This window comes from Rhinoderma darwinii, chromosome 7 (assembly GCF_050947455.1).
Source record: "Rhinoderma darwinii isolate aRhiDar2 chromosome 7, aRhiDar2.hap1, whole genome shotgun sequence".
In the NCBI taxonomy this organism is placed as follows: domain Eukaryota; kingdom Metazoa; phylum Chordata; class Amphibia; order Anura; family Rhinodermatidae; genus Rhinoderma; species Rhinoderma darwinii.
The window spans coordinates 25,158,313-25,173,857 of NC_134693.1; the positions used below are offsets into that span (position 1 = coordinate 25,158,313).

The 15,545-nt window shown below is 43.7% G+C and overlaps 1 protein-coding gene across 1 annotated transcript in view; it reads right to left on the reverse strand.

Moving 5' to 3' along the window:
- The window catches only part of FAF1 (Fas associated factor 1), a 197,973-nt gene extending 183,852 nt beyond the window's left edge, over positions 1–14,121 (reverse strand). Inside the window, exon 1 of the mRNA XM_075832979.1 lies at positions 13,823–14,121. Within this exon, the coding sequence (XP_075689094.1) occupies positions 13,823–13,867 (45 nt within the window). The 5' untranslated portion in view covers positions 13,868–14,121. The remainder of the gene's footprint in view (positions 1–13,822) is intronic.
- Between the last annotated feature and the right edge of the window lie 1,424 nt (positions 14,122–15,545).

Genomic DNA, 15,545 nt, shown 5'->3' on the forward strand with positions numbered 1-15,545 from the left:
ATCACGGCAGTAGTGCAAAATTTATTGGAGCAGAACCTGAAGGCAGAAGTGATTTGTAACGTCAATCAACTTGCGGGGTTGCTTTGCTGAAACATAAATACGACAGACTCGCTCGGGATGAAACGCCAGCGGACACATATGATCCCATTTACATACGAAGTGGAACACGGAGATCAAACTTCAATGGTTTTGCACATAGAAAAACTGAGAACTGACCGTCATTCCTTTGGTCTAAATGCCAGTGCAAGTGGTTTGAGTGCCAAAAAAGAGGTGACGACAGGTTCCCTTTAAAAGGAATTCATGGGAATTATACATCACAGTGACCTTTTTGGCTGCCTCCTGAAGTTTTTCTACCATAAGGGAGCTCCATATACTTTTGTATGATAGTCCGTTAATCGGATCTCTGATAATCTGGCATTTATTTATCAGGTGATGTTGGATTAGGAGAATTGTACTCTATATATAACTATCCTATCAGAACATTCTTACTTTCCAGAATAATGCTTCGGTCTGGCAGGCCTGGCATGTATGAGGTGTTTCTTTAGAATGCGACCAGACTCATTATTTATTCATCAATCCAAAAACAACACGGAGACATTATATATATGGAGGATTTATTTTGTTAATAACCAGGAAGCTGATGTGGCGGCAGGAATGTGGTTTGATCAAGGAATGTAACAGTTAATTTCTGTACGGTGCACACCTACATGCAGAGCACTCAGACCTAGGTTACAATTAGCAAAAATGACTACCAGTCACCTCTATATGACCCACTTTGTGTGAAATAGAAAGATATTCTCTGCATATGGAGCATTCTACCCCATAAGCATGCATGGAATGGCCGGACATGCACAATTATTCCAATAGTGAGAGGAGAATAAGTGGCTGCCTGACAACGCTTATCTTCCAGGGAACAATGCCTTTTCGATTTTAATCTGATCCTTTATTGCCGCCCTCAGATTTTACACAAATTTTACATGGAGGTGTCCGAATTGTGTTGAGGTTGTGGTATGGAGACCGGTACAACGCTTCACGTCTGATGGTCCTGTCCGGAATTGCAAACTTTCTGGCAGGCTATTTTTTATATCTACGTCCAGGTTATGGGCTCTATTGTATTACCCACTACTCAGATTGCACTTTTGTCCCCGATACCTGGTCTCCTACCGGGCATAAAAGAGTGACTTCTTAAGGCGCTTAGTGACAGCTGCCCGTGCGGTCATTCCTAGACATTGGAAGTCCACGGAGCCTCCCACCATTAGAGAATGGGTGGTTGAGATGGACCTTCCTCATAGAATGGAATCTATTATGGCTGATGATCACGACCAATCGGATTGTGTCACGCTTCCCTGGCTTTCATTGTCCTCTTAAGTCTGGTCCGCATTTCGCTACATGGCTACGTTGAGATTTGTCCCCCCTGTATGTTACTGTAAGTGCTACTCTCCGAACTGTGTCCTCCATCTGGCAGCTGGAATACCTACCCTATAACCCTTCCTTTCTTTCATTCTTTTTTCTTATTCTGTGTAGCACACCTATCTTACATACTGCTTTGATATCATAGTTGATGCCATCTGCTCGATGTGCCACATTATTGGATTATTCCTATTGCTCAGAAGCTTATTTTTTTGGTGCATTCTTTTGCTCATCTGCATTCTCTGTGTTTGTCTCTGTCGACATACGCATATTTTGTTATGCGAATATTTGTTCCTATACTTTCTGATTTTTAATAGAAAGATTTTCAAATTACATTAAGTAAAAAAGAAAATTATATATATATTATAAAAAAATAGAAAATGCCAGATTTGGTTCTCTCCGCATGGCATGTAAGGAAAAGTTGGATTAACCCCATTCACAATAAATTGTCGCCAATCCCACTGTGGCAGGTTAGGCTGCCATTTATCTAATGGGCCCATACTGTAGCTCCATGTGACTATACAGCCCGGTACGCTATATTATGGAGGTTTTCTACCCCAGAATAGCCTCTAGAGGGGAATACAACGCAGGATGAATATGGCATCTACAGCGTTGCCTTGTGCTTGGGTCCTTAAAGGTCACCTTTTAAAAGATTGGTCAACTCATGACAAACTGGATCACATTTTCATTGCATTTAAGAGGAAAATAAAATAGCCACCCCCAAAAAAACTCATACATATTGAATTTAATATGAGGGATCATAGACTCTATTTTCTAAAACACGTGAAGATTTCCACCTGATCCAACAGCATTCCAATATTTTGTGCTATTAGGATGCTAGTTAAGGGGCATACATAAAAATATGTTAACCCAAGGAAAATTGCTAGGTCCTACTTAATAGTGTCGGCCTCAGCACCCACCTACTAGTGCCAGCCACACTTGCATGCAATTGCCCCTCTACTTCAATGACAGAAAAATGCAGGTCCGCAATAAAAGGGCTCACATATTACAGGAAAGAGAGCAGCCTATGTCTAACACCTCAGTGGGGTCCCAGGAGAGCACACATATGTCCGGAAGGCAACCTTGAAGCATGGTCACCTATAGGTACCGCCATTCTTATTAGACAACCCTCTCCCAAGGAATGATATCTCCAATTCATCCAATGGGGAGTGGAATGTCACTTGGCTCATTCTAAGTGTTTCATTATGGAAAGCAACAGAATAGTACAAGATAAAGGCACGCAAACTTGTCAACCAGCAAGATATTAGAAGTCACCAAATAGTCCAATGATCAGCATTATTGTAGCAGTTTTACATGTAAATCTAAGGTGGCTCCTCATAGACTTTTGTTTGGCAAGTAGTGAGGTCTCGTTGTTATATTGGCTCTAGAAAGAGACAATAAATGGGTAAAAACAAACCAGAAGATATAGTCTATGCCAGTGGTGGCCAAATAGTAGCATGTGATCTACCGCTAAACCTCAGAGTGGGGATCGGTAAATCTTGTGGTTCGGCCACCAGGCTGTTTTTTTTTTTGTTGGATTCAACAGAGAAGATGGAAAGCTTCCTTCTCGGAGATTGGTGTTTCAGTGTATATCTTGTGAAAGGCTCATTGGCTAATACTATGGAGACTAGTGAGTCTGCACTAGTGGATCTCACAAACTCATGGATGGCTAAGACACTAGTATAATAATACACAATACTACAGGGCAAGGGAGAGCAGCAGCATGGTCACGTATAAAGAAGACATGGCTGTGGAGCAGGTGCAATAAGTAACTGGGAATGCGGTCACTACGGTGGGGAAACTGGGGCATCTGCAAAAAATGCATGCAGGAAAGTTTACAGCAGCATCTTCTGTGCACGTGTGACGCTCCCTGGTACATCACTTAAAAGAGAAACGATTATTTGACAAAACTTTTGACATGTCATAGTGACATGTCAGATGATTTAAAAGGTGGAGGTCCGAGCACGGAGACACCCACCGATCGATCTGCCCCATCGGCTGTAATGGTATAATTTTGGCTCACCTCTCCAGAAGTCGATGAGCCCGTCTTCAGCTAATTCTACCTCTCTGAGAAAAATTGAAGCGTCAAAAGGTAATGCCATTACAGCTGAAGGGGCAGATTGCTCAGCTGAGCGGTTCTGCCCCTTCGTTTTAGCGATCGGTGAGGGTCTTATCAACCAGACCCCCACCAATCAAAACATCTGACATGTCACTATATGTCAGAAGTTTTGTCAAATGACGGTTACGCTTCAACTCCGGCTGCACAAAAAGTAGATCCCATACTGAAGGCCAAAAGGCTATTCCCATCTTGTATAGTGATGTCATGTCCCTAGGATATGCTATTAATTTGGAATCCAACCTCTTGTACCCCCATCGATCCCGAAGATGAAGGGGCCGCAGTCGCTGATTTAGTTTTCCAAGCACAGCAGCGCTCCCGGCCCTCTAACTGTGTAGGGAACAACATCCGGCCCCATTCACTTGAATGGGGTTGTGCTGATGTTCCCTGCACAGTGGGTGGCCAGGGGACCGCTGTGCAGGGAGAAAAAGTAAACGCGCCGCAACGCTGCGGCCCCTTCATTCTCAGGATCGATGGAGGTCCCAGTGGACGGAACCAAACTTATCATAAAGCGATGTCATATCCTAGGGAAACGCTATAATTAATAGATGGAATAACCCTTTAAGGCATTCCTAGTTTATACAATAGAATTGTCTTTGTACGCTATTTGAACCTGTATATAACTTATTTTTGTTGCCTGTACGTCAGATAATAAGGTAATTGCTACATTCATGAATTGCAGCTTCAAGGGTATTGTATAAATGAATAGGCTCTATAGAACGTCATGGTCACCATCATTACATTACTAGATTATAAAGTTAATAAGATCAGAATTGTATCCTCTCAAAGCAGAATACCAGACGCTATGGAGATTTTTATTTTTTTTAAAAGTAGTGCAAAGGAAAAGTGCCTTCAGCAATCAGATTTAATTTTCCTCCGGAAAAAAAGAGGTGGAATCCGATTGGGTGCAATGTGCAACTACTCTTGATAAATGTTCCCATATATCGGTGATTATAGGCAGGTAAAAAGAATTTTAAAAAAAATTAACTTTTATAAGTTCCTAATAAAAAATTGTGTTATTTTTCTCTCTATGCTTGCAGGATTATTGCAACTTTCACATCAGTAGATTCCGGTTTGTGAGGTCACTGTACCTCACAATGACCCTGGACACATGAAATACCATCACATCAGGGAGAAAGCCTCACGAAGAGCAAAGGTCGGTAGGTAAACACGCTGAGCTAGGTTTGGTTGTCATTAAAAAGATTTTCTGCTTTAGCCAATCTCTTTTTTTTTGGGGAAAATAAGCTGATCACAGGGTTTCTTGTTGCTGCGACCTGCGATCAGCTGTAATTAGTGGCTGAAACGGACTCCAAGATTCTTGAGAAAAAAAAAAAAAAAAAAAGTTAGGCTGCGTTCACATCTGCGTCAGGGCTCCGTTCCGACTAAATTTTCAGTCGGAACGGAGCCCTGACTGACAAACGGAAACCAGAGGTTTTCATTTTCATCACTATTGAGTTCAATGGTGACAAATACGGTGCCAATGGTTTCAGTTCGACAACGCTTGCACAACGGAGACAAACTGAAACCATTGGGTCTCGTTCACGCATATGCCTTTTTTTTTTTGGGGGGGGGGGTTTGTTTTTTTCCCTTTCTTAAGTAAATAAGATAATACTCATCTCAAATAGGATGGTATATTAGATACTTAACCTAAATAAGACGGTACACGCAACAATAATTGCTACACTATTATTTCATCATAATCTCCATCACTATGGAATAAGCGATTGGATATATACCGATATAGACATTATGCAACTATATACACTCACATGGGAGGATTACTTATCTAAATATTTAATGCGTTAAAGTTTCCCTCATGATCATGTGTCTTGTGGTTTCCCCACATTTGTGCTACAAATCGGACCTTTCACATTAGAAGGGCAGCTATGAGTAAGAACCAACAGGTTTGAAACGCGTAAACATTCTTCACCCGAGATTGTTATACATTTTATATTAAACATGGGATCAATAAAGCAACAGTGATTTTACTACATCGTGTGCTGGACCCATTTCACTTGTATGTAATTTAAAGGGAACCAACCAACCATGTGCCATTTATAATACCGGTGTTTTCTTATGTGGCAGAGGGGCCTTTGGGTGACTGCAATCTTTTCAGCCCCTATAGCAACATTATTGTTGTAAGGTTAGACAAACTCTCCAAGAGCTAGTGCATAATGAGGTTTTTGGTGCGGAAACCACATCGTAGACAGCACCAAAAACCATCCAAAATCGCCTCCCATTGATTTCAATGGGGAAAAAAACCCTTGCGGGGAAAGAAAAAAAAAAGCGTCATGCCCTTTCTTCCCGCGTTTCCTTCTGACCTCCCACTGACATCAATGGGAGGCAGAGAAAGCGGTTTCCGCAGCGTTTTTTGCCTGTGGCAGTCAATGGATATGACCAAAAAAAGAAGCAAAAAAACGCAGCAAAAGAAATGCAGGCAGGTCAAAATCGGCCTCCGATTTTGTACAGGGGGGAAACAAAGACTGATCGAGGCGCCATACATCGGCACAGAGAGTGCTTATAGTTCCATGATACTGACCCGTAGGCATTCCGCCCCACAGGTTTTTGGCATGCAGTTTTACCATGTGCATGAGCCTTTAGGGAGCCTACTAATTTTTCAATGACATATCCTAGGGACAGTTCATCCATGTTTAGATCAATATCACTTGCGTAAATATCATATTCAGAAATTTCTTAGCTGTATTTGGTTCTGGGAATGCAAGAAATGACAAAAACAAATTCTAAATTCTAACCTCCAGAATAGCAATTCTGCCCAATTATGAGGCCTCATGCACACTAACGTAAAAACGCCCGTAATTACGGGCCCATTGACTTCTATTGGCCACGGTTACCTTCCCGTTTGCTTACGGGAAGGTGCCCGTGCCGTTGAAAAATATGGAACATTCCTATTTCAGGCCGTAATAACGCCACGGGCAGGCCCATAGAAGTCTATGGGGCTCCCGTAATTACGGGTGGCTACGTGTGTGCACCCGTAATTACGGGAGCATTGCTAGGCGACATCAGGTCCAAGGTGCTGAAAGAGTTAACTGATAGGCAGTAACGCTTTCAGCACCCGGGACAGTGACTACCGCTGGAGTTAATAGTATTAAAAGTTAACTTACCTGCTTCTTCCTCTAATCCGGCCACCTGGGATGACGTTTCATCCCATGTGACTGCTGCAGCCAATCACAAGCCAATCACAGGCTGCAACGGTCACATGGACTGCCGCGTCATCCAGGGAGGACGGACTGGATGTCAAAAGAGGGACACGTCACCAAGTCAATGGTACGTATGAACTTCTTTTACTTTCAATCGCTGTGGAAACTCTGCCCGAAAGGGCTGCCCCTTCTCGCTTTCCAGCACTGATAGAGGGAAGGGGCTGCCGATTAGTGCAGAGAAAACGGGTCCGTGAATACGGGTCGAATACGTGTGACCAAGGACCCGCATTTACGGGAGGAAAAAAATATGTTTGTGTGCATGAGGCCAGGACGGCTCAAACATTTATATTTACAGAGATTTGTGGGAAAACACATCTGGAAGGCGTTTGCTGGGGAGCTGGTGATGGGGTAGGTGAATAAAAATAGGAACAATACATCCTGCAGGTGCGTGAGATATTTTAAGTCTCGCTTGTGTACAGCTCATCACGAGATGTTTACCGACTGGAAACCTAAACACATATGTTACGTATTCCGATGTCTATACACATAATCAGCGGGAGATCTGCAGGAAATGCACTCTGACAATTCTTGCTTTCTGGATGTTTGCAGCATAAAGACCAGACATTAATCCTGCTGCTCCAATAATATCCTGATCACCTGGCAGCCACCTGCATGTACAGAGGGACAGCGGAGGGTCGTATGTCATACATAGGATCTGGTTTGTATTGCTGGGTCACTGGGATCTGCAGCACCAGGGATCATACTGAAGCCGGTCATACACATTAGATATCTGTAGGCAGATCCTGAGGAGCCGGGTGTGTATGGAACATAAAGTTAAGCCCGGTTGGATTATATCCAGTCTGATTCTTCCTTGGAAGATAAGGGGCACCAAGTTGTCCAGTGTCTAAGCCCTTATTCACACGAGCGTGTGCACATTGCGCGCGCAAAAAACGCTGTGTTTTGCGCGCGTAGCAGTTCCGTGTGGCATCAGTATTTGGTGCGTGCCTGCGTTATTTTCACGCATATGGCATCGTTACGACACTGTTTTTAGGTTTACAAACATAAAAGCAGTAGGTGCTTTTAGGTTTTCAGTCATTTATTTATTTTACAACTGTAGCGCGAATCACGCACGGCACACGGAAGTGCTTCCGTGTGCCGTGCGCTATTTTCACGCACCCATTGACTTCAATGGGTGCGCAATGCGCGAAAAACGGCCAAGTATAGGACATGTCGTGAGTTTTACACAGCGGACACACGCTACGTGAAAATCACGGACAGTCTGAACGTCCCCATAGCCTAACATAGGTCCGTATCACGGACGTAAAATACGTTCGTGTGAATAAGGCCTAAAGGTTGTAAGCTCGGCCCAGCTGAACATTCATGTTTATGGGGTAATCAGGAGCATTCGGCTGAGAGTTATATAATGTATACTACATGGTAGGGCTGGGCGATTAATGGGGGAAAAAAATGAAACCGAAATTCAGCTCAATTAATGGACGTCATCTTTCACATTTCTTTTTTTTCTTTTTCCCAGTTGCAACTGTATCTGCATCTTCAGGACACAAATACAGTTGAATCTAATAGTAGCCATTCACTACGTATTGCTGAGCAATCAGGGCTCGGCACAGACAGGCGCGAGGTAGTGACGTCATCGCGTCTGTCTGCGCCGAGCCCCACAAACCGGAGAAGCAGACGGGATCTCCTCCACTCGTAGTTGGAATGGAGTTAGGAGAGTACTTTATTGGGTACAATTGGGGCTGTGTGGGGGCATTATACTGCGTGGGGGCAGTTATGAGGCATTATACTGTGAAGGGGCAGCTATAGGGCATTAAACAGTGGAGCGTAGCTACGGATGGAATTATACTGTGTGGGGGAAGGGTCCGGGGGTATACTACTGTAAGTAATACACAGTAGGCTCAGGTTACATGTCGACTGCGCTATTGATTCAGTAAAAAAAAAAAAAAAAAAACTTAAACCTTACATAACGGAGACAAATGGAAACCATTAACAGAAGCATTACCATTGAAATCACTGGTAATGCAAACGGAAGCTATGGTTCCTCCGACAGAAAGGTCTAACGGAAGCCATGAACGGAAACCGAACGCCGATGTGAACGAGGCCATAAATCCATTTGCTGCTATGCCTCTCCCCTATGCTTTGCACTGCAGCTCTGCTTGTTCAGAATGGCTGCTGTGCATAAATACAAGCTCACTAGGTAGTCCATGGGGAGTTTACAATGGAGCAATTATAAAATAAATTAGAACTACAAGCAAGAATGTAAAACAATGTAACCTGGAAACGGAGGGACTGGAGATCCCAGATTTTGATCCACGGTTACTATTTTATCCTAGGATGAAGGTTGTAACAGCAGTGAAAAGTCCTCACTAGTCAGTGACGCGGCTCAATATAGATCATTGAGAAGCAAGATGAACAAAAGAAAAAGGAGCGGCAGCTGTTTCATGAAAGAGTCAGAAAATGAAGCTGTTTTCTGCTTACTCATGGGAACAGCGAGCTGAGTCATAGCAATCGCTGGCGTAAAAGTCAGCACAACCCGTCATGTCACACTGTGCACAGAACTACAATAAAACAGGAAAATAACATTGGAATTGGGTGTTATTCTGATGTTTAAAACAATTAATATGATTCAATAATGAATACATTTAAAGAAAAAAAGGTTTCCCTACGGTCAGTTCACACAGTTTCTTGGCGCGGATTTTGACGCGGGAACCGCGTCGGAGTAAACGCTAAAAAAACTGACGAAATCACCCCCATTGATTTTAATGGGAGGCAGAGGCGTTTTTTTCCCCGGGTGGCTTTTGGGGCGCTCGCGGGAAAAAAAAAAAAAGGTGGCCAGTCCTTCCTTGCCATGATTTCCGCCTCTAAACTCCCATTGAAATCTATTCTGAACTTGTGTATGTATGACAATACGATGCTGGATCTTGAGTGTGATTGGCCTGGCACTATGTTCACCCGCTTTAACGCAGATATAACAAGTGCCAGACGTGATAGCAGCTGCTCATCATTTCTGCCCCCATAATGTTTAAAAAGGATGTCCAGGAGCACAACATATGAGACCCCCCCCCCCCCCTCTCCAATCAGCAGAGTGCTCCTGAGGTCACTTTCACGGTCTTTTTTATTGATTCCACACTGAACAGCCTCAAAAACAAATACAAAAAAATAAAAGCACAATGTATATGAATGGCTTTTACAAGATTTCAGACCTGCAGAATGTCCTCTCTTTTGCAGATTTCTCCCATTACAATAAAAAATGGTGCAAATCCGCATGTACAACAATTTTTCAGGGTGTTCAGGGCATTTCCTCAAACGAAGATATCTGCTACGTGTGAACTTGGCCTTAGAACCCGACCGCTAAAAGAAGGAGAAACAGGGCAGTCTTAATTCAAAACGCTGAGCACCCATTCTAATAATATTAGCCAGAACGAGCAGCCAGTACAAATAGTGGCCCGTACTCTGGAGGACCTGGCACATCTGTACATTACCCAGATAACACTCGGACTTCGATGGGCGCAGTGCAACGAGTGGTCATCGGCATTGCAGGGTAGAATGAATGTTTTCTTTACACCCCCCACCCATAACAGCTGATCACCGGCCAAGCAGCAGATTCACAGTGATCAGCTCATCATCGGGGGAGGTGGTGAATGAACAAGAGCTCTTCAAAGTGAAAAACCCCTAAATGAACAGTTAGTTGAAGATTATTGGGATTGCTTTCACTTGTAGTAGAACTTCCTGAACGTGAAAAAGTATTGTGTATCTACGATCGTACAGCGACTCTTATCACCAGAAACGGAAATGTACTGCTGACGCTAACCGAAATCTATGCAAGTAGGACGATGACAGGCGCTCATGACCACAACATCTGTGTATGGCCCCCCAATAATTAATCCATTGGACAACTGGTGTATTTCCTAAACAGTCGCATGTGGCTTTCTTAGGCGTTGTTCACATCAGCGTTGGGCTTCTGTTAGACCTTTCTGTCGGAGAAACCCATGAACGGAAAGACAAATGGAAACCAAAGTTTCCGTTTGCATTACCATTGATTTCAACGGTAATGCTTCCTTTGCAAATGGTTTTCGTTCCGTAAGGTTTCCATTTTTTTATTGGAAACAATAGTGCCGTAGATGGAACGGAAACAAAAGGAAAACAATTGCAACGGAAGTATTAGGATTGAAATCAATGGGAACGCAAACGGAAGCTATGGTTTCCATTTGGCTTTACGTTCATCGGCTCCTCCGACAGAAAGGTTGAAAGGAAACCCATGAACGGAAGCCCAAAGCTGATGCGAACAGGCCCTTAAATGTTTTTCTTTGAGTAGAACTCCCATAGAATTAAATATTGAATGTTATGGAAACACCATCATAAAACAATTCTATAATCTATAGAAGTGTGAAACCTCCACGATCTTGATGACAATGAGTCACAAAGGTTATAAAAGAAGTGCAGCTGCTATGTGAACACACGATAAAGGGGTTTTCCTATGACAAACTAGGATACAACATCACTTTCCGATCGGCGGGGATCTGACTGCCAGGAGCTCCACCACTCCTGAATAATGAAGGAAAAAAGCTCCTTGTATCGGGCGCTCTCGTGTGAATGATTCACTGAAGATACTAATTCCACACGGTCATGGATAGTATTAAACAGATTTATTGGAGAACATATAAAAACAAATAAAAAGGGGTTGCTGCAACGCGTTTCAGCCTCGTACCGAGGTCTTCGTCAGAGATGCCTGACGAAGACCTCAGTACGAGGTTGAAACGCGTTGCAGCAACCCCTTTTTATATGTTCACCAATAAATCAGTTTAATACTATCCATGACCGTGTGGAATTAGTATCTTCAGTGAATCATTCACACGAGAGCGCCCGATACAAGGAGCATTTTTCCTTTATTATACAAGACCACGAGAAAGAGGCTCCAGTGCTGAAGAAATCAACCGTGGGTCTGCTCCAGAGGCCAGCACAGTGTGAACGAGACCGAAGGTGTTCAAACACCTGACGAGCAACAAAGTGAAGTTGTGCGGACGATACTGCACAACTAAATCAGATGAGTTCATTCCTATTCACCTTTCAATTCAACATCTTTATTATCCATACGAGATCACCTTAGAGGAGCGCCATTTCCCTTTATTTCTGTTTTCATAATAAACTCCTGAATAAGAAAGGGTATTAACTTAAATGGAGCGGTGTTGCAGTTCCATGCACAGCGGGGGGCCGGGAGCATCGATGTGCAGGGAAAAAGTATGAAGGGTCTACGCAATGCTAATCTAGCACTGCTGCCTCTTCATTACAAGACCAGTGGGGGTCCTGGCAGGTGGACCCCCACCCATGAGAAAGTGATGGCATATTCTGTGATGGGGAAACCACTTACAGGGGGTTGTTTGGTTCAGACAATCTCTTGTAAGGTACCTTATTAGGACACTATGAGCTAGTGGGGAGGGGGTGCAGATTGGAAGGCAAAATCTACAGCGTACTAAAGTTGCAGCAAATTGGACCAGACGGGAAGAGCAGGGACGCGTCACTACAGCAAAGCCACTTTAATTCACCTCTACTTCCTGTAGTGGACATTCCGTCCAAAACCAGCACCATGTAACTTTACGTTATAGAACAACTAAGTTTCACTGACATTAAACCAGAATATGCCCATGATGTGAATTTGGCCCCATACCCATGGAGCCTCCGCACTATAAAGCCGCAAAAGCACCCTTTGTGCTGCTATGTGGGGGCTCCATCCTCACTTACATTGGAGATACTTTCCCCTAGCAACAATACTTACAGGGTAGAATATCAAAATTATTTGTGACCCATCAGACTGCCTCCGTACCATCGGAAATCAATCAAACTTTATTATACATGTCTGATAAATTCTAGGATTTTTATGGATCACATTCGTTTAAAATATATAACACAAAAAAATCACTATGGTGGAGATTTATCAAAACTGGTGCAAAAGGAAAGTGGAGTAGTCACATATCAACCAACCAGGTTCAAGCTCTCATTTTTCACAGGACCTTTTGAAAATAAAAGAAGCAATCTGAATGGTTGGGAAAGGGAAACTTCTTCATTTTTAATTTGCACCCAGTTTTGATAAATCTCTCCCTAACTCTATAGAGATTTCCTGCCAATAACATTGACGGCATACTGATAGGATACGTCATCGATGTCTGATCAATGGCGGTTCCTCCTCTGAGTCACCCACCAATCCCGAGTATGAGGGTCTATGTTGTAATTCTAAACCGGCTCTGTGACGTTGTATGGGGAAGAAGCAGGGGTGGCCGGCCACGGTGCTTTATTTTGCAGCATAGCCCCCTCATTCTTCAAATATATGGGAACCCCAGTGATGAAACCCCCAAAGATCAGTTATTTATCACAAATCTTATAGACAGACATTAAGATGTGCCATAAATGCCTGATCGGTGGTGGTCCCAGGGGTCAACACGGGGAACGAGGGGTCCAGTCAGTGACCATGACCGCTTCTCAGTTTGGAGCAGGAATCGGGCGATCCTGTTTTTGACCGGGGACCCATTGATCGGACCTCCACTGATGAGACTATTATCCAGTGGCTATATCTAGTAGTCTGCCACGGGAAAACCACTAACACCGCCATGATAGTGGTATATACCTAAGTGGGCACAAAACACAGCCCCCGAAACTGGAGTTTGGGGTGCTCTAAACCACTTGGGCATGCGATCCTCACAAAGGTTTCTCCCCCAGAAGTGACGTCTTCAGGCCTAGGCAAGCAGCTTGGGGGGGGCTCTGCCATTCTAACTACCAGGCATGACAGGGCAACTTTTGTTGTGCCTGAGGGATAGCTCGCCAGTCTTGTGACGCGCCTCACACAACTATAGCTGGGAACGCAACGCGGTCGGACTCCCCGAGGTCTTGTCACAATCACAGCGAGATCGCACCATTAAATGATCAATGAACGGTGACATCACCACATGTGTGACCCCACGACTAAAATCTATGTAATCCCCCCCCCCAAATAACCCAACACAACTAATATAATGTCACTGCCAGCCCCCAAAAATCTGACTTATAACTTATAGATGTCACTGATATCATATATATACCAGGGAAAGGCCAAAGGTGACAACCAGCAACATCCCCGGCCCCCTTGTACCTGGAAGTCCGCCAGGATCATCTCTCTGTCCGTGTTGGAAGCCATGTCACCCCGGTGAAGCCGCTTTGTGGGTGTCAGTGAAGGGAGACCCGGCTAGCAGATCATGGACTCTAGTTGGGGCCCCTCCGGGCCTGTACTAGGCTTCAGTGACGGGGACAGTCCGGGTTCTGCTGACTTCTCCCGTTCGTTAGATCCGAGGCCTGCAGCTGCTCTGTGTCTCCGCTCCCAACCGCTGTCTCCTCTCTCTCCGCCGCTGCACGGCGCTGTCGCACATTTTGCTCGTCACTACGGTCGCGCTGACAGGAGGGCGCTTTGCGGCCGCTGTGGTCACGTGCTCCGTCCCAGCCTGGCTACATCTATCACCATGGTAACCACAGGCGCATTATTGAGCGGTATATCCTACACTGCCTCCCCTCGTATATAGACGAGCTGTGACCCAGCCTGAACCTATGTACATTATTATATATAGTCTATTTTGATTGTAAGTTCTTAGGGGCAGAGTTTTTTTCTCTTTTTGTTGCATTGTTCATTTGTCTCCATTATTTCCTGCTTCCCCTCATTGTAAACCGCTTTGGAAGTTGTTGGAGTTATATATCACTATATAAACATCTCAGTTTTGAGGCACATTGGAGGTATATGCCGGAAGTGTTTTCCGTATGTGCCAAGCGTATGCCAAAAGACTATCCATTTGGCAATGACTGGGCCGGTAAGCGTTGGCAAACCTTTTTTTTTTTTCAACGTATAGAGAAGCGGCAAATACAACGCTTTTCTCTGCAATGCGGCACAGTAAAAAACACCAAAAAAACCGTATATATTGTGGTATAGCTTTATTTTAGTAGTCATGATATGGCTGATCAGTGCGTAGTAGTATTATATCTACATTTACTATACAGTTGGGTGCAATCTATTGTTCCCTGCTATCAGCCCTTTTCAGGTTGGGGAGAAGCTGTCTTCAATACGATGTCTAGCAGGAAGTCCAGACAAATCCCTGACCCTATGATCACTCTTATCTTCTATATCTCCAGTTGTGAAACTTATAAACATTCACATAAATATAGTGTAATTTTTTTTCTAGGTCCAATTAAGTACAGAAACATTAAGGTCTTGTTCACAGAGTGCAGATTTTGCATGTATTTTTGAAGCCAAGAACAGAACCTAAAGGGTAAGGTCACGCGTAGCGGAAATACTGCAGATTTTTTTGCAATGTATCTTGTTACAGAAAATCCGCAGCATAATACATCCACATCCGCACGCTGCATAAATGATAAGTAGAAAAAAAGCTCCGAAATTGACTTGCGGTACGTGTTTTTTAATCCACAGCATGTCAATTGTATTTGCGTAATCGCTGTTTTCTGTAAGACCCAGAACAAAAAGCAGATGTTGAGATTTTTTGCGGCGGAAAAGCTGAGATTCCGCCACAAAAATCGGAACTCAGAAAAAAAAATCTTATTCTTACCCAGAATTCTGTCGTTTCATCCCATGTGACGCTGCAGCCTGTGATTGGGATGAATGCATTTTTTTGGCCGGAGTTCCCTGCGGCGACCAGGGCGAATACGCTATGTGCTTTTACGCAGCGTATTTATTGAACAAAGCCAAACAGAAGAAATATATAATGTAGGACCTTATAGGTCTGCTCTCCTGGATACAATTGTGATTTTGACTTAAAAAATTCAAAATCTGCGGAAAATCTGCACTGTTTGAATAAGATTTTAGGGTGAATTCA